Source organism: Dryobates pubescens, chromosome 16, assembly GCF_014839835.1.
Source record: "Dryobates pubescens isolate bDryPub1 chromosome 16, bDryPub1.pri, whole genome shotgun sequence".
In the NCBI taxonomy this organism is placed as follows: Eukaryota; Metazoa; Chordata; class Aves; order Piciformes; family Picidae; genus Dryobates; species Dryobates pubescens.
In genome coordinates this window covers 6,636,745-6,664,696 of record NC_071627.1, presented here as the reverse complement: position 1 = coordinate 6,664,696, position 27,952 = coordinate 6,636,745, and the positions used below count along the sequence as shown (strand labels likewise).

The following is a 27,952-nucleotide window of genomic DNA, read 5'->3' as shown; positions in this document are numbered from 1 at the left end:
CTGCATGAAGAAACGCTGGAGACTTAGAGCAGAACTCTCACCAGCAGTTCTGACACCTCTCCAAGGCCAGTGTGGGGCTTTTCCATCATACGCTTTCCCCTATGAGCTGCTGCAGCTTGTGGCTGTGGCCCAGGATGACCTCAGAGGAGATGCCTGCCTGGGGTCAGCTCTTGTACTGTAGAGGCACAATACCCACAGCAGAGCAGCTTAGACCTGGGATGCTGGAGCCTTGAGCCCCAGCTCCTGCACACAAACTGCCTGCTGATGGAGGGAGAGAAGAGGAATGCAAGCCTGGGAGTTTCTGAAGGAGCAGGATGCCATTACCACCACAAAATAACCCCTTCATGGCTGGAGCTATGTCAGATAGAGCTTGAATGCTCCATCTGTTGAACAGGCATGAACTGCCAGGCCATGGAGGTCTCTGGGGAGCATGCATGCTGCTGCATCACAGAATGGCTGGGGTTGGAAGGGACCTCTGGAGACTTAGTCCAACACCTTCTGAAGGGTTGGGGGGTGGTCCATCACTTTTGCAATCCATTTGTGTGAGTTGTCATTCTTTTGCCCCTCTCAAGGGCAAGACAGGATCTGCCTGGCCTCAAACCAGGACACCAATGCAGCTTAGAGCCCTTCAGCCTGGCTCTTGGAGCCCAGCTAGAGATTACCCTCAAGGTAACAGGAACCACAAACCTGTTTTTGCAAAAGATTTGAGATACCTTCACTTTGTTCATGCTGGGGCCAAAGCCTGGCTTGCAGAATCTGACCTTTGCCCCAGCATCGTGATTTCATGGAAGCTAGGAAAACTCAGTTCAATCAAAACTCAGTTTTGGCACATGATGTATTACTGCTGCTTTCAGTTTGCTTTTGAGCTCTTAAAGAGAAGATGCATGGTCTTGCAGGGGGATTTTTTATGTTTCCTTTTGGCACCCTGGCACTTTCTTCCCATTATTTTGCTGTATGAATAGATAGCTTTGCCTCAGTGGTGGAAATGTGCTGCAGAAGTGTGTGTGTGTATATGTTTATATGTATATAATGATGTGGGGCTGTTCAGCCTGGAGAAGAGACAGCTGCAGGGAGACCTTAGAGCAGCCTTCCAGTATCTGAAGGGCGCTACAGGAGAGCTGGGGAGGGACTTCTGACAAGGGCTGGGAGTGACAGAACAAGGGACACTGACTTTGAGCTGGAAGAGGAGAGGTTGAGACTGGAGATGAGGAAGAAATTCTTTGCAGTGAGGGTGGGGAGACACTGGAACAAGTTGCCCAGGGAGGCTGTGGATTCCCCCTCCCTGGAGGTGTTCAAGGCCAGGCTGGATGAGGCCTTGAGCAAGCTGGGCTGGTGGGAGGTGTCCCTGCCCATGACAGGGGGGTTGGAACTGGATGATCTTTAAGGTCCCTTCCAATCCAAGCCATTCCATGAATCTATGAACCTGTGTGCTCTATACTCTAAAATCCCTCCTGTTCACTGCTTTAACTACAAGAATAAGAGAACACCACAGGCTCACAGGGGTTAGGGGTTGGAAGGGACCTCTGGAGATCAAGTTCAGCTCACCTGCTAGAGGAGGACCACAGAATCTAGTGCAGGTTGCACAGGAACACATCCAGATGGGTCTTGAAAGCCTGCAGAGAAGGAGCCTCTGCAACCTCTCATGACCTCACCAGCAGCTTCATTACCTGGCAGTGGTACAAAATGTTTGAGAATCTATTGTTTTCCAGACCAGACAGACATCTCTCTTCATCCTTTCACCTCCTTCCCTGCAGCACAGGTCAAAAATAAAGCAAAATTACTTTGTGCTGTTGCATTGCCCTGGAGTGGGAATTCTGGAGCAGGTTGCAGGAATTAGGAATGGGTTTTGGCCTGGAGCAGTCCTGAAGATTTTGGTCAGCTGCCATTAAAGTTACAAGGTGTTATGAAATTTGGAAGGAGAGTAAGTTGTGTGTTCTGTAGATTTATTTCCCCCCCACACCTTTTCTTTTGTTGGGGAACAGGCTCTGCAAGGGGCTGGTTACAAATTACAGCTCTGGTCCAAGGAAGTAAGATCCTTTGGAGGTGTTTGGTTTTTTTCTTTACATATTAATGAAGTGACTGGAAATATGCTCCTGAATTTGAAATATCTGTTTCAGAGGCAGTGGAATGCTTTTGATGAGGGGCTGGTAGATTTCATAGAATCACAGAATTGTTAGGGTTGGAAGGCACCTCAAGGCTCAGCCGGTTCCAAACCCCCTGCCATGGGCAGGGACACCTCACACTACAGCAGGTTGTCCAGACCCCCATCCAGCCTGGCCTTAAAAGCCTTCAGGGATGAGGCTTCCACCACCTCCTTGGGCAACTTGTTCCAGTCTCTCACCACTCTCATGCTGAAGAATTTCTTCCTAACATCCAATCTGAATCTACCCATTTCTAGTTTTGCTTCATTCCCCCCAGTCCTATCACTCCCTGACACCCTACAAAGTCCCTCCCCAGCTTTCTTGTAGCCCCTTTCAGATACTGGAGGGCCACAAGAAGGTCTCCTCAGAGCCTTCTGCTCTCTAGACTGATCTGGCCAAATTTGGCCTTCCCTGATTGTTAATTGCATTACAGAAACCAAAAAGGAATAACCAAACCACTTGTCCAAACAGTGCTCAGGCTGTGTGATAGCTTCTACCAAGGCTCTTTTAATAATCACAAAGGAGCTCTTTTTTTCTTCTGTTCAGGATGGTTGTGTGGTGGTGGTGGTGGTTTTTTTTTCCCCTGGCTCAGATCACTGAAACCTGTTCTCATGTTCTTTATCCTATTTTTCACCTTGTCTCTGTGAGTAATCTGAGGCACATGTGTGGACTTGTCACTTAGACCCGATCCTGGCAGTGCTTGAAAACGTTTCTCTTGCATAAGCAGGTGTAGGAAACAGTATGTACTAATTATTTTTAACAAAACCAAAACCTGGGAGAAAAATACAGTGATATTTTTAGTTTACTTCTGTATGGCAACTGAGCTGGAGGCTTAGGCACCAGGAGATAGCTGAAGTTCAAAAGGGGTCATCTGCAGCTGGTAATGGGTAAAAAGGTCAGGGAAAAGCTGACTGTGAAGTAGCAGAGAGACAGTTTTAACAGATAGAGGTTAGGATAAGATCATCTGATACTTCTGTGTAGGTAAGGATAGCATTAAGTAGTTGGTTAACATAGTAGCAGAGATGTCTGGTACTAAAAGGATCTCTGTGTCCTGGAATCTGTGCAGAGGGCCACACAGAATTCCAGCATGGGTGGGGATTGGAAGGGACCTCTGGAGATCATCCAGTCCCACCCCCCAGCTAAAGCAGGGACACCCATAGCGGCTTGCCCTGGATCACAATGGCTAGGGATGTTTGGACTCCCTCCAGAGCAGGGGACTCCACAACCTCTCTGGGCAGCCTGCTCCAGGACTGTAGTAAAGCAATTTCTCCCCCTGTTCAGATGGAACCTCCTGGGTTCCCATTTGTGCCACTGCCCCTGCAGAGGCCCAAACTCTTCCTAAAACTCTTTGAGTTGTTTAGAAGCTTTTCTGCCTTCTATAGATGAACTTCACCATTAGTGAGATGTTTTATGAGATGAACTTTAGATTTGAAATCCAGGATCACTGGTTGCATCCATTTCATCTTGCTTTAGGTGCATTTACTGTGTTACATATCTGTTAGATTATCATCTTCATCATTGCATGTGTGTGTGTGATTAGTGTTTTAGAGGTAGCTGGGTTGTTGTTTACATAGCCTTGTCTTTTTCAAGTGGTTTCCTTGCATTTTCTGGTTCCCAGTGGGTGTCTGATGGTCAATGAGCACAGACTAAGTTCTGTTCTTGGCAGTTACAGCACAGAATGAAGTCAGAGGAGATGCAGTGCACAGAACGTGCTGCAGCATAGCCAGGTTTGCATAAGCAACTGAAGCTGTTCTTCAAAGCTGATGATCACTTCCTAATGTGCCTGAAGATTGCTGTTTCTGAAGGAAGGGGCAGTAAAAGGAGGTGTCAGAAAGTTCCTCTCTTGATGATGCAGCTTCACTGTGGTATATTCATATGATGGAGTGCCCACTAAGAAGAAGGAAGCAGTCTCAGTCTGGTGGCATCAGCTCATTTGAATGTGGTATAAAACTTTGGGATGGGTCTCTGGATGCTCATTGTTGTGCTTTGTCAAGGTAATTGTTGTCCACAGACAGTTGCAAATATGCAGGGGTAATATCCCTGGAATTTATCTGCACGGTGCACTGCAGTCCTCCTCCACTCTGGCAGGGCTTTGGTTTGCAGTGTTTTATGGCCTGCTGTCAGACAGCTTTTAGTCATGAGGAGGTCCTGGAGCAGTCTTCAGCTGTTACAGGAGGGTGCTGAGCACCTTCACATGCCATGTCCCTCTGTAATGCTACTCCTCTTTTGGCACGAGGACCTTACAGCGTGTCAGGTGGCTGTCCTGGTCCCTGCTCTTGAAGGTACCTTTGCAACATGGGAGCAAGAGCTTTGAATTCATTCCACAAACACTTGTCAGAGATGGAACAAAGTGCTGATTTCTCTCCAGGTTTCAGATTTGTCAACAAATATGACAAGCATTTGTAACAAATCCAAAGCTTTGAGTGGAAGAGGCACTGCAGCTTGTTCAGCAGTTCCCAGCACTGAAGGTATCTTGAGGTTGCAGATGTGGTCTGTAGATACCTGACTTGCCTTCATCCTCAGGTCATGGTCACATTCTGGTGTGTGTTGGGCTGTGTGGGAGTTCAGGTATCTTAACTATGAGCAGCAGGTGCCCCTCATCTGGAGGCCTGACATGTTTTAGCAAGCCTCTAGAGGTTTGCTCTCCACTCACAGGCAGAGAGCAATACCTGGCTAAAGCGAGTGACACCCTGAGCATGCCACTGTGCCTTCAGAAAGGATGCACAGATCATACAGTCCTAGAGTGGTTTGCATAGCAAGAGACCTTAATCATCTAGTTCCAACTCCCCTGCTCATAGTCACCTTCCACCAGCCCAGGTTGCTCAAGGCCTCATCCAACCTGGCCTTGAACATCTCCAGGGAGGATGCCTCCACAGCCTCTCTGGGCAGCCTGGTATCTCCCAGAAGTGAACTGTCACTGCAGAGCACGGTAACTTGCTGCAGGTATGTGGTACTTCTGCTCTCTAAGGAGAGTAGTGTCATGTTAGACATGTAGTACCTGCCAGCACTTGCTGTATCTTTTTTTTCCTCTAGTTCAACCTAATCCAATGTCTAACCTTAGCCTTTTTTGAAGATTCTGGTGTCTCAGGACTGGATGCTAATTCCAGGCAAAAGGCATCTGTCATGCAGTCAGAGCTCTCTCGTTTCTGAGCTCCACAGCTGCCACAGTGCTAATAGAAGTCCCAGAGCTAAACCAGTCGTCCACAGAGAATAATGTAAACTAGAGATGGCTTTCTCTCTCTGCCTGTCTGCCTTGTGGCTGTTCAGTTCTTGAAGACCTGAACCCTGAAGATAGGCAGTTGATACCCACAGAGCTTCCAGCCCTCGTTAGAGCTACCAAATTTGGCTGGCTGTGCTCTGGGTCTGCCTTGCAGTGCTGTGCTGGGAGTCTGGCCCAGCAACTCTATTTCCATCTTCAGGACTATCTGGAAAGATTGAGGAGGAATTTCTTAGCCTTTAAATTATTCAAACAGAATTTCAAGCATGGAGTTAATGCTAAGTCTCTGCAGACCTTTATAGAACAGATGTTGCTGTTGGTTTGGGGACAGCTTCAGGGCTAGACTCAATCAATAAGTGGTTCCACGTCTTTACTGAAGCATGTTGTCTTGTCCTGAGGACAACAGAGATGATGCTTTAATATCTCTTGCTCTTTAAATGAGAGCTATGCAGCTGGGCCTGGGGGCTTGCAGAATGGCCTGCTGTCTGCTTTTCCCAACTTAGTAGCTTGTTCCTGGCTGGCATCTTTTGATAGCTGCCTGCTGAGGATATTCATGAAAACCATCGGGGGCTGGAGCACCTCTGCTATGAGGACAGGCTGAGGGAGCTGGGGGTGTTCAGCCAGGAGAAGAGAAGGCTCTGGGGAGACCTAGTAGCAGCCTTCCAGTACCTGAAGGGGGCTGCAAGAAGGCTGCAGAGGGACTGTTTACAAAGGCCTGCAGTGATAGGGTGAGGGGCAATGGTTTGACATGTGAGAAGAGCAGATTTAGATTGGATGCAAGGAGCAAGTTCCACACCACGAGTGTAGTAAAACCCTGGGACCGGTTGCCCGTGGAGGTAGTTGAGGCCCTATCCCTGGAGATATTCACAGTCAGGCTTGACAAGCCTCTGGGCTGCCTGATCCAGTGGAGGATGCCCCTGCTGACTGCAGGGGGTTGGACTAGATGACCTTTGGAAGTTCCTTCCAACCCAAACCATTCTATGATTCACTGAGTCAGATGTTCTGGGTCAGGTGAGTCAGCCTGGGGAGCAAAAATGTGATCTGAAGTTGAGCTTGTTAACCAAGCTTCTGAAAGTGTCTGCAGTGCAGGGGAGTGCTGATGTGTTTGCACCTTGTTAACTGCTGTGTGCTGCCTGGAGAGATGGAAACTCGCTTGGAGTCGGTGTCGCTGTCCCTTTCCATGTTCTCCCTGCTAGCAGCTGCTGTCATTATTAGCTTCACTAAGAGCTATCTTAATTTCCTAAGTGGCTTTTGGTGTTTTCTTCTCTAAAACTTAAGGTGGTATTAGGGTTGAAACAATCTATTTGAGGGCAGGAGTGGGAAGTCCCAGCTAACAGCACATGGCTCTGGAGGCAGGGTATGTGATGGATTATTTAGGAGTTAGTTAAAGGGAAGAGAGCAAATGCATCCTGGTAAGAATCCTTGCTGTAGGGTAGAGCTGGGTTGTGCATTAACACTCCTCTCCAGGTTTTGAGCTCTTTGCAAACACACAAGTAAAGCTGCTTGTTGCAAGGAGCCTTTCTGCAGCGTTTTGTACATTTCGTGAAGGGTGTTTCAAGACTTGGTAGCTATGAAGGATCTTGGAAGGACCTTTCTGCTTGAAATGCATTTCCTGTATGTAGTGCTGTCTTTTAATCTCATGTGGTCTCACAAACCCATTCTACCTATTAAATATGCAGTGAAGCTGTTCTGTTTGGTAGGATATTGTGTTTAAACAGCAGAAGTCCTCATTGCTCCTGTACTTGGAGATTAAAAATTCAGCTGCAACACCACCTGCAGATTCAGGGCCATTAAAATGGGGGTTCCAGATTTATTCTCCTGATTATAATGCAGAAAATTAATTGCTTTTGACTGTAAAGAATGATGGCCTATTCATTATTCAAGGGCCTTCTTGATGGATGAAGCTTTTCCACTTGCTTCAAGACTTTTCAGAAGCTGAGGCTGCTTATTTAAACTGGGATGGAGCACAGTGCACCTGTGCTGACCAGGGGATGCACTCTTGAGGGGTAAGGACTGGTGGAAGAGAAACCCAGTGCTTAACTCTGTCTGGTTTGCTTCAATATTCCACATACAAGTAGCAGAGACTGCTACAAGCAGTGAGTGACTTGAACAGCATTTAGAATAAATGCTTTGCTTTTCTAAAAGGATTTATTAGCTTTCTAAAATCCTGGTAGGAGAGAGCACCACTTTAGTTCTGCTTGTGTGTGTTTTGGAAGTGTTTGTGTTACACACTGAAGAGAAGACCTTGCATTTAGCTTTAGACCTATTCCTCTCTGCTCCTCGTCGTCTCCTAGCAGCTGTTTTGTATGCTGCCAGCTCAGGAGGTCTCAAATGATTTTTGTGTATATTTAAGTCTTTGGTCTTGTCCTTTTAGCAGGCTAAGAAAGTCCAATTTCTTAGACCTTGTTGATTAAAACCAATTAAAATACTGAACGAAAATAATGTTTTGGTTACCTTTTAACCCAGGAACCTTTGCTGCATGCTCTTAGCAGCTGAACCTCCACAGTCATGCATCACAGAAGAAAAGTTTTGTTGATGAGGCAATTGTAGTAATTTATGTTGTTTCACAGGATCCCAGACAGCTTTGGGTTGGAAGGGACCTTTAGAGGTCATCTATTCCACAGGGACATCTGTAACTAGAGCAGATTGCTCAGAGCCCCAAGGAACCTGACCCGGAATGGTTCCAGGCATGGGGCTTCTGTCACCTCTCTGGGCAGCCTGAGCTGGTGTCTCACCACCCTTGGTGTAAAGAAATTCTTCCAAGGTGACTTCCAGAGCTCCTGGTTCCTCATGTCTCTTCTGACAGATAAAGCTTGAATTCATTATAGTCCAGTAGTTTGCACTCAAATGTACAGATGGCACCTTGCCCAAAACCCCTGCAGTCAGCAGGGACCCCTCCAACTAGATCAGGCTGCCCAGGACCACATCAGGTCTAATCTTGAACATCTGCAGGGACAGGGTCTTGGCCACATCCCTGAGCAACCTGTTCCAATATTTTACCGCTCTCACTGTGCAGAGCTCCCTCCTTAACGTCCAACCTAAATCTCCCCTGCTCCAGTTTCAAACTGCTGTCCCTTGTCCTATCACTCCAAGCCCTTCTAAACAGTCCCTTCCCAGCCTTCCTGTATATTTTCTACCATCTTCATGGTAATGAAGCTGTGATTAGGTAGGGATGATTTCATGAAGCCTTTTTTGCTGCAGAGCAGCTTCCAGTGACGATGAGCGTCGGTTTTCCTGGTGGGTGCTGTCCCTTAGCCTGTGCCCTCTTTGGGGGAGGGAGCTGGCACCTTCCCAAATGTGCTGCAATTTTCACTTCATTTGTGCAGTCCACTGAGGTCAGGCTCTTGAGTCTCAGGTTTTTTTGCAGTTGTCTTAACACAGCCTACATTTAAGAGGAAGTTGCTAGTGATGTTGACATTTCCTTGCTACTAATTGGATTTAATGGTTTTGCATAGTCAAATACTCTTTTTTCCCCTTCTCTTATCTATCTTACCTTTGCTTGTGCAACAACTGGGTTTGCATTTGAGACAGAGACTTTTTCCCCTTTTATCTCAAAATGTGTCTCTTTGAGAGTTTAAGAGAATAGATTTATCATGTCCTGCTTTGAAGTGTTAGAAGGATTTGAGAGGCAGTTAGCCAGCTGACATTTAAAACCCTTGAGAACTTGTTCCAGCCAAACCTTGTGCAAAAAAAAAAGTAAATGCAGCTAAGGCTTAGTGACTAAAATGATTTTAGCTGGCAGCTTGGTGTGTGTAATCATCTCAGAACATCCTGCAACTTGTTCTTTTGTTCAGCTGTAGTAGCAAGGCTTTGGGCTTGTGCCTGTGAGCTTGTCCCCGCTCTAAATCCCAACTTTCCCCTGTTGTTGGAGCACTCTGGCTCTGAACGCCCTGTTCATTGCTGTTGCCCATCAAAAGGACACTTCTTGCACAGGGACTGCATTTCTGACGCTATGTAGATGGCTGTAAGTCAGAGCTGAAGAGATGTCTTGTTAGCTTGACATCTCTAAATGGTAGGGATTGTTTGTCCTTGCTAAACTCCTGGCAAGGTAATAAAAAATGTTTCTATAAATACATCACCAGCAGAAGGAGAGCTCAGGAGAATCTCCAGCCTTGAATAGAGCAGGGAGGAAAAGTTCTGATAAAGGCTGAGGTTCTCAATGCCTCCTTTGCCTCAGTCTTTTAAGAGCAAGAGCAGCTGTTATCTGGGTACCCAGCCACTGGGCTGGGAGACAGGGAAGGGGGAAGGCAATGAGGCTCCTGAGCTTCAAGGAGGTTTGTGATCTGCTGCACCATTTAGATGCACATAAGTCTATGAGACCAGATGGGATCCACTCAAGGGTGCTGAAGAAACCGGCAGAAGAGCTCACCAGGCCACTCTCCCATCATTTTTCCACAGTCCTGACTCACTGGTGAGGTCCTGGTGGACTTGAAGGGCTAGTACTTGTGATGCCCATCTACAAGAGGGGCCAGAGGAGGATCTAGGACACGACAGGGCTGTCGGCCTGACCTTGGTGCCAGGGCACATCATGGAGCAGATCATTTTGAGTGTCCTGTTGGACATGTCATGCTCCTGGCTGGTATCAGGATCAAGGAGTGGGTATGGTGGTCCACCAGGCAGCCCAAGGGGAGCAGCTAGGGTCACACCCAGCAGCCCTGCAGGCAGCCTCTGCTGGGTTGTGCTGGAAAGGATGCTACTACCTGTGCTGTTTCTCATGCAGGTGTGCACAGGGCTTCAGTCTTAAGAGTCTGGATTTTACTCTCATGTCTTGCACATACAAAGAGATTTTGCTAGTCATGAGGCCTCTTACTTGGGGAGAAGCCACACAGCAAACCAGAAGGTGCAGTATTCCATATGGTTATGGCAAATCACTGACCTAAACCTGCCTTGTCCGCTTTGGATGGTGGGTGTGGACTGGTCTTTATGTATTGAGAGGATGAGCTTTGCACACCTCTGTTTGCAAAGGGAGGAAGGAAGAGGCAGATGCACTTTTTACAGTATACACAATTTTAATAACAAAATTTGTCTGTACACTGCACTTTGTTTTACTCCATTATTTACACCCCCTCCCACCACAAGTTGGCTCTTGAAACAGAAGTTAAATACAACACGTCTCGGACTCTCTTTCATCTCCGGTTGCTAAGCTGGTAGAATAGTTCACTTTCTAATGTTTTCATTAGTAAAAACCAAAATGGGGTGGCTTTTGCTTGGGGTTTTGTTTTCTTTTTGAACAGAGGAGTGGTTGAAGGATAGGAAGTGCTGCTTTCCAGTGCTTACACCTGGGCTGCACAAGTTGTGCAGGGTTTTGCCCCCCATCTGAGGCTTCATTATAACCATCAAAGCTGCTGTCACCTTTCCCTAGATACCTCTCCAAAAGATTTGAATGCAAGATGTGAAATGCTGAGGTTCCAGCTGACTCTGAAATGATCTTTAGGCATCCTGCTAGTGTGATGGCTTAAAATGCAAATCCCAGCACCAGTTTTAGCCTGCAAGACTTCTTGCAGGGGAGGGAAGGTGTGGGGAGGGAGTAGCTGCTGCTCTGCAACTGCCTTTGATATTTTTGTTGTTTCCTTGATTGTTCTTTTATTATATTTTTTGGGGGGGTGAGGAGGAGAAATACTGTATTCCTCTCTGAACTTTTAATTTTTATGGGAAACTTCATAAGAAAGATGAAATTGAGCTTGTGGGTAGGTTTCATAGGTCTGAACAGATGGATTTTGATAGCTGTGCAGATCACAAAATTAAATCAGCTTTATTTTCATGGAAGTAGTGCAGAAATGAACTTAGCCACATTGAAAAAAAATAAGTGTGCAGTGCAGATTTCTGGTGGTTTAAAGCCACTGGGTAGTTCTGACTTGACATGTTAGTACTAGGCCGCTCTCAAAGGACATGGACCTGATGGAGTGGGTCCAGAGGAGGGACATGAAAATGATACGGGGATTGGAGCACCTTTGCTAGAAGGACAGGCTGGGGGAGGTGAGCTGAGGGTGTTCAGCTTGGGCAAGAGGAGGCTCCAGGGAGACCTTAGAGCAGCCTGACAGTGCCTGAAGGAGGCCTACAGGAAGGATGGAGAGAAACTGTTGGCAAAAGCCTGCAGTGACAGGACAAGGGGCAGTGGCTTCAAACCTAGAGAAGGGCAGATTTAGACTGGATATCAGGAACAGGCTCTTTACTATGAGGGTGGTGGAGCACTGGGACAGGTTGCCCGGGGAGGTGCTTGAAGCCCCTTCCCTGGACATATTCAAGGTAAGGCTTGACCAGGCCCTGGGCAACCTGCTCTAGTTGGGGATGTCCCTGCTGACTGCAGGGGAGGTTGGACTGGATGACCTTTGGAGGTCCCTTCCAGCCCAGACCGTTCTATGATTCATCTAATGTTGGGAGTCATAGGATACGAGGTTGGATGCTTAGATTCGCATTCAATCTGGGCATATCAGTGAAAAATCAGATCATTTCTGCTTGGGGGGAAAAGCAAACAAAGCCAAACATTGATAGAGCAGCACTCATTATGCTTCCATCTGATAGGGAACGGGAGCTCTGTGCAGGGGAGCGCTTCAGCTGGAGACTAAACGCTAACCCATTTTACTCCTTCTCCGGTGATTCTTAGTTGTGTGCATTTAAAGGATGATCTAATGCCGAGCGACTAACGAGAGGGGAACTGGGAGCATTAATTCAGACCTGTTCCACTGTGCTGACTCAAAAACTGAACTTGTGCTGCTGGGTCTGCCTGTCACTGCCGTGAGGGTGGGGAGGAGGGAAAAGCTGCCTGGAGATCAGTGAAGGCTGGAGGAGGTCTTTGGATGGCGTGAGGATCTGCAGAGCAGTAGAAGACATTTTTATTTCTAAAAGGCCCTGAACGCTTGTACGAAGCTGTGCCTGGAGGTTGTGAAGCACCTAGAATGCCATTTAGTGTCTGTAGAAGCTGAGCCCCTTCAAAGGGAGGTGGTGCTTGGAGAGCCAGTTAACAACCTCTTGTCATCAGGCAGCGCTCGTTCTGAAATAGGAACCGTTTAAACCAAATCATTGTGGTCCTCGTTCCATAAACAAAATAAATCAAGGACTGCTGAGTAATACAATTATTACACTACCCTCCCTGCTTGGAAGAGTCACAAGCCATTGAGAATGGAAGACAGTAATTTTTTTTTGTTGTTTGGTGGTGTTGGTTTTTTCTTTTTCTTTTTTTTTTTCACAAACCCAATAAATAAAGCAGAAATTAACAGCCTCTGGTCGTGTCCTTGGGTAGAAGTGATGGCTCTGCCTGCTGCTTGCTGTCCCTCCTGAGGGAATTCAGGCTGACTTCACTGCTAGTGTTTGACATTCCGTGAGTTTTATGATACCTGTTACCCTAAATGTAATGTTTGCAGAATTGCTTTGCTTACGCCTGGAACCTGGCAACAAATGGGTTTGGAAATGGCAGACATAAAGCACAGCATTTGGGAGCCTGGCTGCGCATTAGTGTCCTAGGGAGAGCCCAAGTGCAGGGGGAACAGGGTTGTTCGAGGGTGGGGCTGCTGGCCTCCTGCTTTGCTCCCTGGGCATCTTGGCTTCTTGAGTGTGTTTGCTTTGAGAGATGCTGGAACAGTGCTTTAATGCTTGGGAAATGGGGAGGAGTGGTATGGAGAAGAGGATTACAGCCAGTGCTGCTGGAACATCTGTATTTACTCTTTTGGGGCACAATTATAAACTAATGAAGGTGGAGTTGGGTTCCTGTGCAGAGCTGGGGCAGGAGCTGTACAACAGGGCTGATTAGGAGTGGCTGAGGGAACCAGGATTGTTCAGCCTGGAGAAAAGGAGGCTGAGGGAGACCTCATTGCTCTCTACAGCTCCCTGAAAGGAGGTTGGAGCCAGATGAGGGTCAGGCTCTTCTTCCAGGGAACCAGTAACTGAACAAGAGGAAATGTCGTCAAGTTGCAGCAGGGGAGGGTTAGGTTGGACATTAGAAGAAACTTCTTCCCTGAAAGGCTTCTTAAAGATTAGAACAGGCTCCGTAGGACAGTGGTTGAATCCCCATCCCTGGAGGTGTTTAAAAGCCACAGGTGTGGTGCTGAGGGATGTGGTTTAGCACCAGACTTGGAAAGAGAATGGTTGGACTCGATGAGCTTAAACATCCTTTCCAACCAAAATGATTCTATGAAAGCACCTCCTGGGGAGGGACCTCAGTGCTTCAGTCAAGTGGCCAGGTGGCCAAATGACGTGGTAGCTTCAGAACTGTCTTACAGCAAGGGCTCCTCCTGGCATGGAGTAGAAAGGTGGAATTCCTTCCTGCAAATGCAGTGAGGCCATCAGTGCTCACTATTGACATCTGATGGTGTTGCCAGCTTATTTACCTGCCAGTGTAATTAATGAGGTCAATTATAACTCTCAGCTGCACATGATCATCCCCAGTGCAAGCTTTCCAGCTCCCCCCAGTGCAGACCATCCTGTCAGTCACCCAGAGGTGCTGCGGCATGGGCTAGCTGCTGGGGAGATAGTGAGGTCCCTTCTCTTGCCCTGAGCATAGCACTTCCTCATGGTAAGGAACACAGCAAGGTTTTCTACAGCCAACTGGAGACACATGGACACCAGTGCGATTCTGTATTTACTGGCTTAGCTCTGGCCTTCTGGCTCAGGTGGGATTTAAGGGTACAGAATATTTGCTCTTTGCCCACCTGCCCCACAGGATTTATTGTGCTCGGCTAAAAGCAGTAATTGATTTCCTAGAATAGGTGTAAATCGGCTCATCTCAGTCTAAACAGTGAGGAGGGTTCAGAGGTACCTCTGTGGAGACCTGTTAGGCTCCTCTGAGCCTCTTCCATCGGAGCACAGAGTCACAGGAAGTAAACAAAAATCTGTGTTTTGTAACAAGGGCAGCGCAGGTGAAAGCAAAACGATGCCAATTAATCTCTTCAAACCCAGTCATTGAAAAAAATAAAATCTTTTATGTCAGATGGGAACAGAAGTCACACTTAGCTTGCTGTAATTGGCCTTGGACTAATTCATTTCACAATAAAACGTCAAACCGCCGGCTAATTGCACCCTAAATACCTCACTGAGTGGTTAACACAGACCGAGAAAAGCCGAGTGAAACAGCAACCAGGTTTGGGACGCGGTGATTGTTCTGCTGGCAAAGTTTGCAGAGCAGTTGTTGAGTACAAAGACAATTAGCACACTGTCATTAACTGGTTTTGTTCAAGGTATGGCAACACCGAGAGGAATCCCTCCGTTGGGGGTGTGCTGGTAAATTGTTTGAACACTGCAGCATCGGACACAACACATTTTGTTTAGTTTATACATACAGGTATATATAGAGCTTAAAATAAAAGTCACCCTCCCTCTGGTCCTTTCAGCTTTGGTTAGAATGGTTTACAATATTGGAGCAGTTGACTTCAAAGTCATGGAATCCTTTATTATTTTGTTGTTGCTGACCCTCCCACCACCACCCCCCCTCTACCCCTGTGGCATCCGAGTACCACCCTGGCTGCATAGATCTGCAAATATTTACATATCCTTTCATCACCTAGCATCAACAGCAAGATCATACTTCTGGCTGAAGAAATCACATTACTCCTTCCCCGTGAGGGGTGTGTTTGTGTGTGTGTGTATGTATTTATATAGGATTTTCTGCTTGTTTTTTTCTAGTTTAGATTCTGTCCCACATCCAGTAAGAAAAAACATTTCCTTCAGTGAACTATTCTATAAACTAATCATTATTATCCTAGCTTATCAGAAGGTAGGTTGGATTTGGGGTGGTTTGGTGGCTCGTTTGCTTGCTTTTTTTTTTTTTACCTTGAATTTTGAAAGAGGAGGACAAGTGAGAGCTTATATTACAGGGGCTAATTCTGTTTCCAGAGAAACCAGCAGAGTTAGTGCATGAAAATAGCTTCCAGGCTGAGAGGAAGCCTCAGCTCGGGGCAGGGCGGGGGGGAGCTGCGGGGGGACAAAGAGAGGCTTCTTCCTTCCTTCCTTCCCTCTTCTCCTTAACCTCCTGGTTGATATTTACTTTTAATTAAGCAAAAGTTGATTAAGGATATTTACACATGAGCAGGTGTTGAGATGCTGTTTGTTCCTAGCCTGAGTTAATGGAAAGCATCATCCAGCCAGAGCAGAGAGCTGACAGCAATTGAATGCACTTCATATTTCGAATCCATCCCCTCGCCCTCAGCCTTCCTCCACTGCCTGCTCTGTGAGCGCCGGCAGAGCTGTCCAGCTCATTTGTGCCCAGCCTGCTCCCTTGTGCCCAGCTGAACTGCTCCTTTCTCTGGCTGCTGGCAGCTTCAGCAAGCTCCTTTCTAACAAGCCAAACTATCAACGTGCAGATAGAGAAACCGTACTTCAAATAAATTCACCAGTCCCTGCTGCACTGAAATCCCCACCTGGACCTCAGCTGCTCTTTTTGTTTCCCCGGCCCTTTCTTACTGGAGTGAAATTATCGGGAGGGAGGTTTGGGGAAGGGGGTGGGGGTGGGGGGGGCGGGAATCCTCCTCCAGGGCTGACTTTCGAGTGAACGCAGAGCCAGCTGGAGTGTTTGGGATCCTCCAGCTGCAGTGGAACAAACGTAGCGTATGTCCCCCCGCAGAGCTCTGCACAGCCAGCCACTGTCCTTCCCTCGCTCCCTTTTCAGTAGCAAAAGTAGAATATGGAGCCTGGGGTAGAAATGTTTACACACGGCCACATAATTACAGAACATGGAACAGTTCACATCGTTTGAGGTGAGCATCTCTTGAGACTTCTCCACACCAGCAGTGCAAGTTTAAATGCAATCATTGCTTCTGTACCACTGAAAATATTATGGATTCATATATATATATTTTTTTTTTAAATCATCTTTAAAAGAAAAACACAAAACAAGAAAAACCCAACTTAAAAATAGGGCACCACTCTGTGAGCAATGGTTCCAGTAAGGAGCTTGGGGAAATTAGGCTCTATGTCAACGTTTGTAAAAATTAGACTCTGCTGTAGGTCCCCTACAAGTTTAAAATAAGGTTACTTATCTGACTTGAATTTGAGAGGGCACGTGGGCATTATACCTCACATTCTTTGTACGGCAGCTGCTGGCACTTGCACTGTCCGTAGCCGTTGATGATGATGAAGGGTCCTTCGTGGGTGGGTTCGTATTCGTTATAGGGTCCTTGGTCTGACATGTTTGCCATGTGCAGCCGCGTCTGGGACCGGAGCTGCCTGTGGTTTTGAATCATGGAGCACTGCCGAATTCTTCTTAATGTGGGAGGGCAGCACTTCCTGGAGATGAAGACTATAAAAATGATAAAAAAGAAAGAAAACAATAAAGCCATTGTTCCTGTAATTACCCTCTGAGTGAAGATGGCATTGTTTGACTCGGGGAACTGTTCTTCGGTGGTAACGACCATGCCTGCCGTAGTTGGAATCTCTTTGTCTCCCGTATGGAAATGAGAAGAGCTGATCCTTTTCGTGTACTCAGTAGTTGGAGCCGCGGACGTGGTAGCCACGGGCGTAACAACAGTTGATAAATTCCAGCAAAGCTGAAAACCATACACTGCATCCAGAATATCCTCTCCCTGGGTGTGGTCGGGGCTGTGGCAGAGGATGGAGTGCTCCCACCGACCTTGGAAGCCACTCAACCATGTGGCCAAGGCGCAGATCTTTGGGCTGCATTCCCACAGATTGCCGGAGAGGCCCACGGTGGTGAGGGACGTCAGCGATCCCAGGATCTTGGAATCCAGAGTGGTGAGCTTGTTGTTATCCATTAGGAGGGTTTTAAGGTTAGGCATGGTTTCAAAGACGGTGAGGTCGATGGCTTTGATTTCGTTCCCAGTCAAATCGAGCTTCTCTAAGGTGCCCCAGGTCCACTCCATCCCGCACGTCAAGTTGCTGATTTTGTTCCACTGCAAGAAGAGCGTGTGCAGGCTGCTCAGCCGGAGGAAGTGAGCAAAATTAATCTTTGTCAGCTGGTTGTGCTCTAGGTGCAGCTCCCTCAGCTTGATTAATCCTGCAAATCCGTTGCGAGCCAAACTTCGCAAGCGGTTTGTGCTCAAATCCAGGAACTCCAGGCTACGACAGTCCCAGAACAGGCGGACCGGGATGGTCCGCAGGGAGTTGGATCGCAAGTGCAAGGTCTGTAGCTTGCGAAGGCCGTAGAAGAGCTCGGGGTGCAGAGAGGATAACTGATTAAAAGAGAGGTCCAAATTCTGCAGGTTAAGCAGCTGGCTAAAAGTTGTGTTTGGCAAATGAAAGATTTTGTTGGAACTTAAGACTAATTCCTTAAGTTTATACAGTCCTTGAAAAGAATCTTCTCTGACTGTTGCAATTTGATTATGATCTAAGTGAAGCCAAGTAAGTTGACTGAAGCTTGCAAATTGATCCCTTTCAAGTTCAGAAATAGAATTGTGCCTCAGTGACAAACCTAGCGAGCCCTTTTCAGTGGTGTTTGGCACTGAGTGAAACCCCTGAGAGTCACAGTAAAAGAGCAGCTTCTCACAGCGACATTTTGGTGGACAAGCCATGCCCAAGGCAGGCAGCATTTTTAAAACCATACTCATTGCATATAGTGCTGCCAGCATACGAGCCCCTAATGGCCACTTGAAATGTAAGCCTGCAGAATATAATTTAGGAAAACAACAAGATAGGACAGCCTCATCAGTACACTTGGAACATCACGGTGGAAGATTTCACTGCAGATAACATTGCCATGCATTTCCGACACGCTAAGCTTCTAAAAGCAAGAAACAACTTAACTACCAAACACGGAATACTCGGGTATTACACTTAGGAGGAGTCTTTAGCTCCATCACTGAGGGTTACAGTGTCACAATCAGAACAACAGTGGTAATTTTTATTATTATTTCTTTTCTCTCTCTCTCTTCTCAGTAAGGCTCAGCGCAGGGAAACCTGCTTCAGCCCCCTAACTCTCCTTTCAAGCACAGCCGGTCACTCGTTACACAAGGGATAGAGAAAGGCAGAACTTACCCATTCTTTTGAGTACATTGGAGGTTGCATTCAGTCGTAGTTTTTAGACCCAACGCCGTGAGTCTGTAAAAAGGCTCTAACGTGAGATAGCCTTTGAGTAACTCACTGGGCTCAGCGTCCTTTGATATCAGTGCAAAACCGAATCCACGATGCCCTCTCGGGATATTCCTGGTGAAATCGCCGGCTCAGTCCCCTCTGACAGCTCGGCGATTTCCGAGTCAGTGCTTCAGACAAGTTCTCATCCTCAGAGGCTGCTCAGCTGCTCAATTGAAGCTCACGTTTCCTTTTCCCGTAGCTGTGGCTTCCCTTAGTCCTAACTTGTTGATGGCAGATGGGTGGCTTATTGCTGGGAGAAGCTCCTGTAGTAGCATGAGTGCATTTACTGAAAAGCTTTTCAGGGAAGCGGTACAAGAATGGGTTTGCTTATGCGCTGCGACCACACAGGGCTGTATATAGGCTGACGTCACCCGGTGACGTTCCTTTTGTTTGGGTTTTCCAGAAGCTTTGCTGCTTTAAAGCATTGTGCTGCATACTGCCATCCTGTTCCAGACCACTGGTGGGGGGGCGGGGGGGGGAAGAGGAACAGCAGTAGGAGTCCTTGGTCCCCGCGCTAGAAGGAAGAGGGAAGGCTTGCCCCAGCCCGCTCCCCCCCGCCTGCAGCGGTGCTTGGCCGGTGAGAGCGAGACGCAGGGCTGCGGGTGGAAGTGGCAGAGCGCTGGCAGCTGCCAGCTTTCTGCTCGGGGTCGCTGCAGGAAAGGAACTTTCAGATGCAAAGTGTGCACGGTAGGAGCAGAGGGTGCTGGCTGCCACCGGCTCCTCACAGAGGTGAGAGGGGGTTTGGTGGCTTAAAGCCGCGCATAACAGCTGCGTGCGACTGTGGTCCCTGCAGAAGTGTGAAGGCAGAGAGCAGCGCCGTAGCCGAGGGTGCTGTGTCCAAGTGTAGCACAGAGCTCCCCGGGCAGGGGACAGGAAGGAGCCTCTCAAGCCGTGAGAAATTTCTGGAAAAAGTAAATCTTGCATTAAGGTACAGGAAAAATGGAAGTGGATCCCGGCTTGACAGCACGCGGTTATGAAACTAGAAAAGCTGTTTTTTCTCCCCAAATGGTGGCTTCTGTGCTCGCTTTTTCCTGAGGACTGGAGCGCAGGAGAGAAAATCCTGAGGTTGGCATTTACCGTCGGGGCTCCGAGCAGCCTGAGGGCTTTGCTGTGGCCACTGATGGCATTTTGGCATCGTATGCCCCCTGTGAAAGGGGGGACAGCGCTGCCCCTAGCATCTGCCCGCGGGGTTGGTCCACAGCAGCTACCCTGGGAGGTTCAGAGTCGCAGGAATTTGCATTTGCAGGAAGGGTGACCCTGTAAAGCTCTCTGTGCTGTTACAGCCTGGCTGGTCTGCGGCTGGGGGGTGCGCGCACAGAGTGGAGGAGGCAAATGTGCTGTTGGGGCTGCTGGCTTTGAAAGTTCATTGCCTCTTTATCTGGAGGGACAGCTGGTACCAAAAGGTAAATGCTGAAGGAACAGGTAAAGAAATAGACTTGATTTAAATCTTTGTATCAGGAGTTTTTTGTGTGCCTGTGCAGGAAAGCCTTGGAGCAGCTGCTCTGGCCATGATTCAATGTGGATGAGGCAGGGGGGTGCTAGGTTCCTGCTCCAAGCAACTTGGGTTATTTTCATCTTGAGATGCAAAGCAATGAAGTAGTAGAAGGCACCTGAAAATGTTTGTGCTGTAGCAGCTGAGGTATCGCTTACAACCTCAAGGTGTGGAATGAGCTGAGAACAACGAACCTGCCATGCAGGTGGAGGAAGTGATGAACTATCTCACAGGATGTTAAAGCAAAATGGCTCTTCAGCTTAGTTAGTAAACTTTGGCTCCTCAGAAGTGCTTATTTAAACCAGGACTTGCTTTTTCCTGCGTGCTGCTCCCATCCCTGTCCCAGTGGCCTAACTGTGATCCTAACTGTGATGGGAAGTAAAGGAATGGAGAAGGTGAACTCTTAGAAAGCAAACAAAAAAACCCCTCAAATCCACCCATAAACCAAACCAAAGCTGAAAATCCATTTCCAGACTTGGAGCCTTCACAACCTCTCCGGGCGACTTGTCCAGGGCCTCACCACCCTCATGGGGAGGAATTTCTTCCTAATGTCTCATCTAAATGGAGCTTCTTCCAGTTTAAAGCCATCACCACTCAGCCTGTCACTCCATGCCTTTGTTAAAAGTCCCTCTCCAGCTCTCCTCTAGGCACCTTCAAATACTGGAAGGCTGCTCTAAGGTCCCCATGGACCCCAGCTCTCTAAGCCTGGCCTCACAGCAGAGGGCTTCCAGCCCTCCCAGCATTGCTGTGGCCTCCTCTGGCCCTACCCCAACAGGGTCCTGTCTGTGCTGTGCTGAGGACTCCAGAGCTGCCCCAGCGCTGCAGGGGAGGTCTCAGTGGAGCGCAGCAGAGGGGCAGAATCCCCTCCCTGCCCCTGCTGCCCACCCTGCTGGGGATCAGCCCAGGCCAGGCTGGCTCTGGGCTGGCAGCACTCGGTGCTGGCTCATGCTGAGTTTCTCATCAACCAGCAAATACATGCAAAGAAATTCCATAAAGAGTTTCCTCATGTTTAACGTTCAGTGTACAAAGCATGCAGCAGCTGAAACCCAGCCTCAGCTGTCAGTTGCCAGCTGTCTGAGGAAGCTGCTGCACCGAGGTACCTGTGCTTGAGCTTTCCCATAGCAGCTCATCTGGTGCAAACCCCTTGTTTGAAGTGTTGATTTGAGAGCATTTGACTATGAGAATGTTTAAAAGCAACACTCCAAAGGGTGCCATTAATAAAATGCCGAGGGCTGGAAGGTCAAGTGTGGCTCCTCTCCTGTGCCACCTCTTTTTTGCTATTATGGGAGGCTGGAATGAGGTGTCTCTTGGAAACGTTTTGCCGTTCTGCATCAGTAGCTGTTGGTGGGTTCCTCCCACATTAAGATTGTGTAATTTGGCACAGAGTGAAGAGTTAATGTTCAAACATGGGAAGTTGCTTCCCTTCTGAAGCTCTCCATTCTTTGGCCTGTAACCAAACAAGGGCTATTTAGCACCTTGCCAGCCAGTTTCCTGTTTGGGAAACCGGTACCGTGAACTTTCTGGGCGCTTTCCTTAGCTAAACGCTCGTCATGAAATAGCAGGTACAGCCCTGAGCCTGCCTCTGATGGTCTGAAGCGGGGCTCTGCAGTAACATTCACATTGTTCCCTGGGAGCTGCCTGAGCTGTCGAGATGAAATAGGCTGGGAATAGACCTCAGCTGCCCGCAAAACTCACTCCATTGTGCTTCTCCCCAGCCTGAAAACTTGCTTGCGTGCCAAGGAAAACCACATACCAGTGCCATCTGGGGACTTGTGCTGGAGTGGGTGCTGAGAGTGCAGAGCCCATGTGCACCACGGGGAGGGGAGCTGGCATGTCCACTGCAGGAAAGGGCCTGCTAGGACCAAATCAGCCTTTTGGGGGCTTCTCCCTTACCCCACTCTTCAAGCAGCAGCAGCACTGGTTTTCTGGCTAAGCGGATTGGAGAAGTAGAATTGCACCCTGAGGCCAGTGTTGTCATTTAGTTAGGCTGACATCTTGTGGAAGCCTTCCTAGTGCATTAAGAACAAGACAAAAGCTGATCTTCCCTGATGTGGTTGTGGGCTGTGTGGTGCTGGGAGGCCGGGGCAGCTGGGGTTTGCAGCCGTGGCTCCGGCACCACGCAGCCAGCCAGCTCGTCCTGCTGCCTCAAGAGATCAGTGCTAATTTTGGCTGCATGTTAGCACATGGGGGCTCCTGGGAGGAGTTGCTGCCTTTTTGCTAAAAGATAAAAGTTGTGCTGTGTCAGTGAGGTGGTGAGGTGAGGAGGTGAGCACAGGAGTGTAGCTGTAGCGTTACTGTGCTTGTACTGCCACTGGGATGTGCTGCCATGGAGCTGAGAGCGCAGTGGACATGGGAGATGCTCCACTGGGCTGGAGCATCTCTGTGAGGGGGAAAAGCTGAGAGCCCTGGAGCTGTTGAGCCTGGAGAAGAGCAGTCCCAGAGGGGATCTGAGCAATGCTCAGGAAGAGCTAAAGGGTAAAGAGAGTGGCACCAGACTCTTGTCAGTGGTGCCCAGTGGCAGGAGAAGGGGCAGTGGGCACAAACTGGAACACAGGAGGCTCCATCTGAACAGGAGAAACTTGTTTGGTATGAGGCTGCTGGAGGGCTGAAGCAGGCTGCTCAGAGAGGCTGTGGAGTCTCCTTCTCTGGAGACCTTCCACCTCCCCCAGGCCATTGTGATCCTGGGCAAGCTGCTGTGGGTGCCCTGCTTAAAGCAGGGGGGTTGGACTGGACAATCTGCAGAAGTCCAGCTTAGAAGTCAAGATTACCTGAAGCAGAAACCTCTCTCTCTGCAGGGGCGGGTGGGCTGTGAGGGCTGGTGCCAGGCAGGAGGAACCATTTTTCTCAATAGCTCTGTGGTCTTGACTTAATCTGAACTGCTGCTGAAGCATTGAGATCAGTGTTGATATTTAGATATAAAAGGATGTTTTTGTGAGTAGCTTGTTGTCATACCTGTGCTGCTGGTCCTGGTGGCTTTAAGACTGAATTCATGCAGCACCACCACTGTGCCCCATCGCCTCTGTATAAATCAGTTGAGGCTAGATTTTAACAGCAGCAGTGATAGGAAAGACTTGGTTCAGTGTTTGTTTGAATTTGGATGGCAGGCCTACAAAGGGAACGCTTCCTGACAGGGATGGTGATTCCACTTGCCTCCATGTGTATACAAATCCCCCTGCTTTGCTCTCAGCCATTAAAATAAACCCCACTGGGGATAGCTGTGCGAGCTGGAACAGCAAGGATGCAACTGTGACTGCTTGTGGTGTTCTCCAAGCAGCAGTGATGGTGGAAGACTGCGGGGGCAGGGGGGAAACCAGCCGTTTTTCACTCCAATTCTAGCCTCTTTGATAAAGATCTGATTTCGTTGGAAGTGAAATTGCTGTCTGGGTGAAGTTGTTATCCATGATACTAGACACAGCTGTGGTATCCTACTGCAAAATGACTGGCATGGTCAGCCTGACCCTGTTAAACCTGCTGAATCTCTGAGCTGCTTCCTGACTGCAGAACTGCTGGTCCCTCAGCAGAGTTTCGTGCTGGAGATCTAAAAATCCCATTAGTAATCTGAATATTCAGGCTTTGGTATTGTGAGTCCTCCTAATCCCATGGATAAGAGAAGCTGATAGCTGGGAAGAGTTGTGCTGCTGAGTCATTGGTTAGCTGGCTTCTCAGTGAAGGTTTGGAGTGAAAACAAGGACCAGCTTTCAATAGTGAGGGAAACTGGTTACTGGAGAAATGACCCAGAGGTGGAACACTGTCACCTGGAGCCTTGCAAACATGTTTTATTACTTGAGAGACAGAGACAGACTACCCCAAAGTGGACATGTAAAGAAACACCGGGAGGAGGTGAAGGGAGGGGATTCTGCCCCTCTGCTGCACTCTCCCGAGACCCCCTGCAGTGCTGGGGCAGCTCTGGAGTCCTTAGCACAGCACAGACAGGGACCAGTTGGAGCAGGGCCAGAGGAGACCACAGTAATGCTGGGAAGGGCTGGAAGCCCTCTGCTGTGAGGCCAGGCTGAGAGAGTTGGGCTTGTTCAGCCTGGAGAAGAAAAGGCTCCAGTGAGACCTTCTGGTGGCCTTGCAGGGCTTCAAGGGCTGATCAGAAAGCTGGGGACGGACTTTTGAGCAGGGACCATTGTGACAGGACAAGGGGCGGTGGTTTGACCTGAAAGAGGGAGATTCAGGGTGGAGAGAAGAGAGAAATGTTTGACACTGAGGATATCCCTGCCCAGAGAGGTGGGAGTTGCCCCATCCCTGAAACTATTGCAGGTGAGGTTGTTTGCGGCTCTGAGCAACCTTCTGAGCTCTAAGGCTTTTCATGTGTTCCAGCAATCACTGTTCCATTAGCTGCCTCCACTTGTACCTAATGAGGTGTAGCTGGTCCCATAGTTACTGCTTTTATGGATCATTTTATGCAAGAAGAGGTCAACAAAATTCAGATGAGCAGAACTTCACATTCCTGTCCCCAGGCCAGGTTAGATTGACTGTGATCATAGAATGGTTTGGGTTGGAAGGCACTTTGAAGATCATCCAGTTACAACCCCCCTGCCATGGGCAAGGACACCTCCCACCAGCTCAGGTTGCTCAAGGCCTCATCCAGCCTGGCCTTGAATACCACCAGGGAGGAGGCATCCACAGCCTCCCTGGGCAACCTGTTCCAGTGTCTCCCCACCCTCACTGGAAAGAATTTCTTCCTCATCTCCAGTCTGAATATTCCCCTTTCAAGCTCAAAGCCATTGTGCCTCTTGTCCTATCACTTCCAGCCCTTGTAAAAAGTCCCTCCTGAGCTTTCTTATAGTCCCCTCCTTGTACTGATGATGGTTTAAGATGTTCAATGGTGCAGATGTCCATCAGGCCTGTCCTGCTCTGCCCCAGCCCTCAGGAAGGAGCTGTGTCCATAGCTGTATGTGCTAAATGGTTCGATTCCCTCACCTATGTTTACAGGGGGGCTTGGTGTTGCAACCTGCAGGAGGACTTTCTGTTAGTACCTATGACAAGCTTCTGTGCTGAGATGTCTGCATACCAACAAGGTGGAAATCAGCTGGAGCTGCCTTGCTAAACTCAAGGGGGTTTAGCTTGTACAGCTCTGTCTGTGCTCAGATGTGGTATAGCTTAACAGGAACAGATCGGCATCCTGAGGTGGTGCTGCCCAGGCTCTGCTGTCTGTATTGCACACTCTTCAGGGCATTTACAAAGCACTGGCTGAGCTCTGGTCTCATGAACCCTATGTCCATTAGTAGAAGCAATCTCTTGGTTTTTTGCTCATCCAAAAGGCATCTGGGCCTCGTGCACCAAGGCTGCTCTAGGCTGTGAAGCCAGGGACAGCAAAGTGGAAGCGATGGGCGGACTCATTTCAGCAGCGTGCTCCTGCCTCATGCTAAAATGGTAATGGAGGGGCACCCAGGGAGAAGTAAAATGGCACTTCTTGAAACAGCTGAATGTTTGCCTTTCTGCATAATACATGAGCCTGTATCTGAGATCCAAAGATATTCCTGAAATAAAAAGCCACCCCACATGTACGGGGGGCGTGCCATGGGTTGGTGATACGGTCATGCTGCAGTGGTGTGAGAGCATCAGGAGCAAGCAGCTGCAATCACAGCCTCGTGTCTTGGAGCAGGCATTTAGTTCTTGCTGTGCCAATTAGCAGGTTTCATTTTGGGGGGTGAATCACCTGCTACCCACCTCAGGGTGCAGGCAGCACCCACCAGCACCAGCACACCCAGAGCTGCCACTTGGGACAAAGCCATCGTGTTCAGCACACACAGAATGGAAACTTCACAGTATCACAATATCACCAAGGTTGGAAGAGACCTCGAGGATCATGGAGTCCAACCTGTCACCACAGACCTCATGACTAGACCATGGCACCAAGTGCCACATCCAATCTCCTCTTGAACACCTCCAGGGATGGTGACTGCACCACCTCCCTGGGCAGCACATTCCAATGACGAACAACTCGCTCAGTGAAGAACTTTCTCCTCACCTCGAGTCTAAACCTCCCCTGGTGCAGCTTGACACTGTGTCCTCTTGTTCTGGTGCTGGTTGCCTGGGAGAAGAGACCAACCCCTTCCTGGCCACAACCAGCTTTCAGGTAGTTGTAGAGGGCAATGAGGTCACCCCTGAGCCTCCTCTTCTCCAGGCTAAACAATCCCAGCTCCCTCAGCCTCTCCTCACAGGGCTGTGCTCAAGGCCTCTCCCCAGCCTCGTTGCCCTTCTCTGGACACGTTCAAGTGTCTCGATGTCCTTCTTAAACTGAGGGGCCAACTTCCTAACCTAATTGCGGTTTGGTTGTCATGTCCACCAAGCATGGCAAGAGCAACAAAGGAGTAGAATCATAGAATGGGTTAGGTTGGAAGGGGCATCAGAAATCATCTACTCCAACCTCCTTGTCATGGGCAGGGAAGCCTCTCAACTTGACTTGGTTGCTCAAGGCCTCATCCGACCTGGCCTTGAACATCTCCAGAGAGGGGGCTTCCGCAACCTGTTCCAGTGTCTCACCACCTTTGTACAGAAGAACTTCTTCCTAAGATCCAGTTTAAACCTGTTCTCCCTCAGCTTCAAACCATTCCCCTTTATCCTGTTGCTAGACACCCTTATGAAAAGTCTCTCTCCAGCTTTCCTTAGGTGCTGGAAGGCAGCTCTAAGGCTCCCCCAGATTCTTCTCTTCTCCAGGCTGAACAACCCCAGCATCCCCAGCCTATCCTCATAGCAGAGGTGCTCCAGCCCTTGGATCATTCAGCTTTGATTTATGGTTAAGTTAAGAACAAGCCAACACTGGGTCTGCTGGGGCTGCGGTGTAGTCAGAAGGAGCTCCTGGTTTTGATTTCAGTCACTTTTCAGTTACCTTTTGTGAGGAGAATCAAATTACCTGATCAGGGAGGTGACAAATCTTCAATAATTCATTAAACTCTAATGACATTACAACGTCCTGATTCGTTCCCCTCTGAGTTTGTTTCATTTTTATTTCTGCTGTAGCATGGACTCCATGTTTTAGAGCCAAGGCTGCTCAGGCAGGTATTGCAAACCAGCCTGTCACCTGGAGAATTGATAGCTGGCATAGCCTCACTGTAGAGCTGCTAAATGAGTTTGCTTCTCAACAGGATAATTATATTGATCGTGGCTTAGAACTTAAGCAATTGGATTGTGGTTGCATAAAGTGTGTTTCAAAACTCTGATATAAGCTGTGCTAGAGAGAAAAACCTCCCAGCAAACCCAGATCACCACCATTGTGTGATTTAACACTGCCACTCTGATACAAATTAAGGGATTTTCAACCCAGAGTCTGCTTTAAAAAGAGAGAAGCTGCCACCACTTCTTGGCCCTTTGCCCTCTCTGACAACAGGGCTAATGCAGAACTTGCTGTGTGGAACCTTAGTGCAATCCAGCTCTCAGCAGACACTTGGAATGTTGGATTTCAGCCCCAACGAATGTTCTGTGAGGATTTTACCTTGAAGAGAAATTATCTGGGGCTTTGGAGTTACTGCTCCAAAGCAGTCTCCTGGGATAGTGGGGCATGAAGGTGGTTTGGGGTATGGTAGTGGGGTGTGACGGTGGTTTTGGGTATGGTAGTGGGGTGTGAAAGTGGGGTTGGGTATTGCAGTGGAGTGTGAAGGTAGTGCTGGGTATGGTAGTGGGGTGTGAAGGGGGCATTGGGTATAGTAGTGAGGTGTGAAGGTGGTGCTGGGTATGGTAGTGGGGTGTGAAGGTGACATTGGATATGGTAGTGGGGTGTGAAAGGGGCATGGGGTATGGTAGTGGGGTGTGAAGGGGACATTGGATATGGCAGTGGGGTGTGAAGGGGGCATTGAGTATGGTAGCAGGGTATGAAGGTGGTGCTGGGTATGGCAGTGGGGTGTGAAGGGGACATTGGGTATCATATTTGTGTATGAAGTTGTTGCATATGTAGTAGGGTATGAAGGGAGCACTCCTGTGTTGGATGCACAGCCCTGCGGACTGCTCTCCTGGTGGTCATACCTGCAGATTGAAGGTAGTACGTGAGGTGTGCATGAAAGTTCTGAGCTCAGTGCAGTGCCAGGCATGGTTGACTGAGCTGGCAGAAAAGAGAAATGTAAAACTCAGAGGTTGAATATGGTC

At 48.6% G+C, this 27,952-nt stretch overlaps 2 protein-coding genes across 5 annotated transcripts in view; one reads left to right on the top strand and one right to left on the bottom strand.

The window, feature by feature from the left end:
• The window catches only part of CTNNA1 (catenin alpha 1), a 162,088-nt gene that overhangs the window by 63,262 nt on the left and 70,874 nt on the right, over positions 1 to 27,952 (top strand). Inside the window, exon 1 of one of the 2 annotated variants that reach the window (XM_054168577.1) lies at positions 18,946 to 19,101. The exons of the other annotated variant lie outside the window; for it this stretch is intronic. The gene's annotated coding sequence lies outside the window, so the exon portion shown is untranslated. Of the gene's footprint in view, positions 1 to 18,945; positions 19,102 to 27,952 lie in introns of those variants that run through there. 2 annotated transcript variants of the gene reach the window in all.
• Positions 15,812 to 18,835, bottom strand: LRRTM2 (leucine rich repeat transmembrane neuronal 2). Of its 3 annotated transcripts, none has more exons than XM_009896915.2 (2): positions 18,277 to 18,835; positions 15,812 to 17,902 (listed from the first exon to the last, which is right to left on the bottom strand). In XM_009896915.2, the coding sequence occupies exons 1-2, from the start codon at positions 18,278 to 18,280 to the stop codon at positions 16,356 to 16,358; spliced, it is 1,551 nt and encodes a 516-aa protein (XP_009895217.1). In that variant the 5' UTR covers positions 18,281 to 18,835; the 3' UTR covers positions 15,812 to 16,355. The 3 variants fall into 3 exon arrangements, with proteins under 3 accessions (XP_009895217.1, XP_009895218.1, XP_054024557.1); XM_009896916.2 differs by having other exon boundaries at positions 15,812 to 17,474; positions 18,277 to 18,834; XM_054168582.1 differs by having other exon boundaries at positions 15,812 to 17,453; positions 18,277 to 18,834.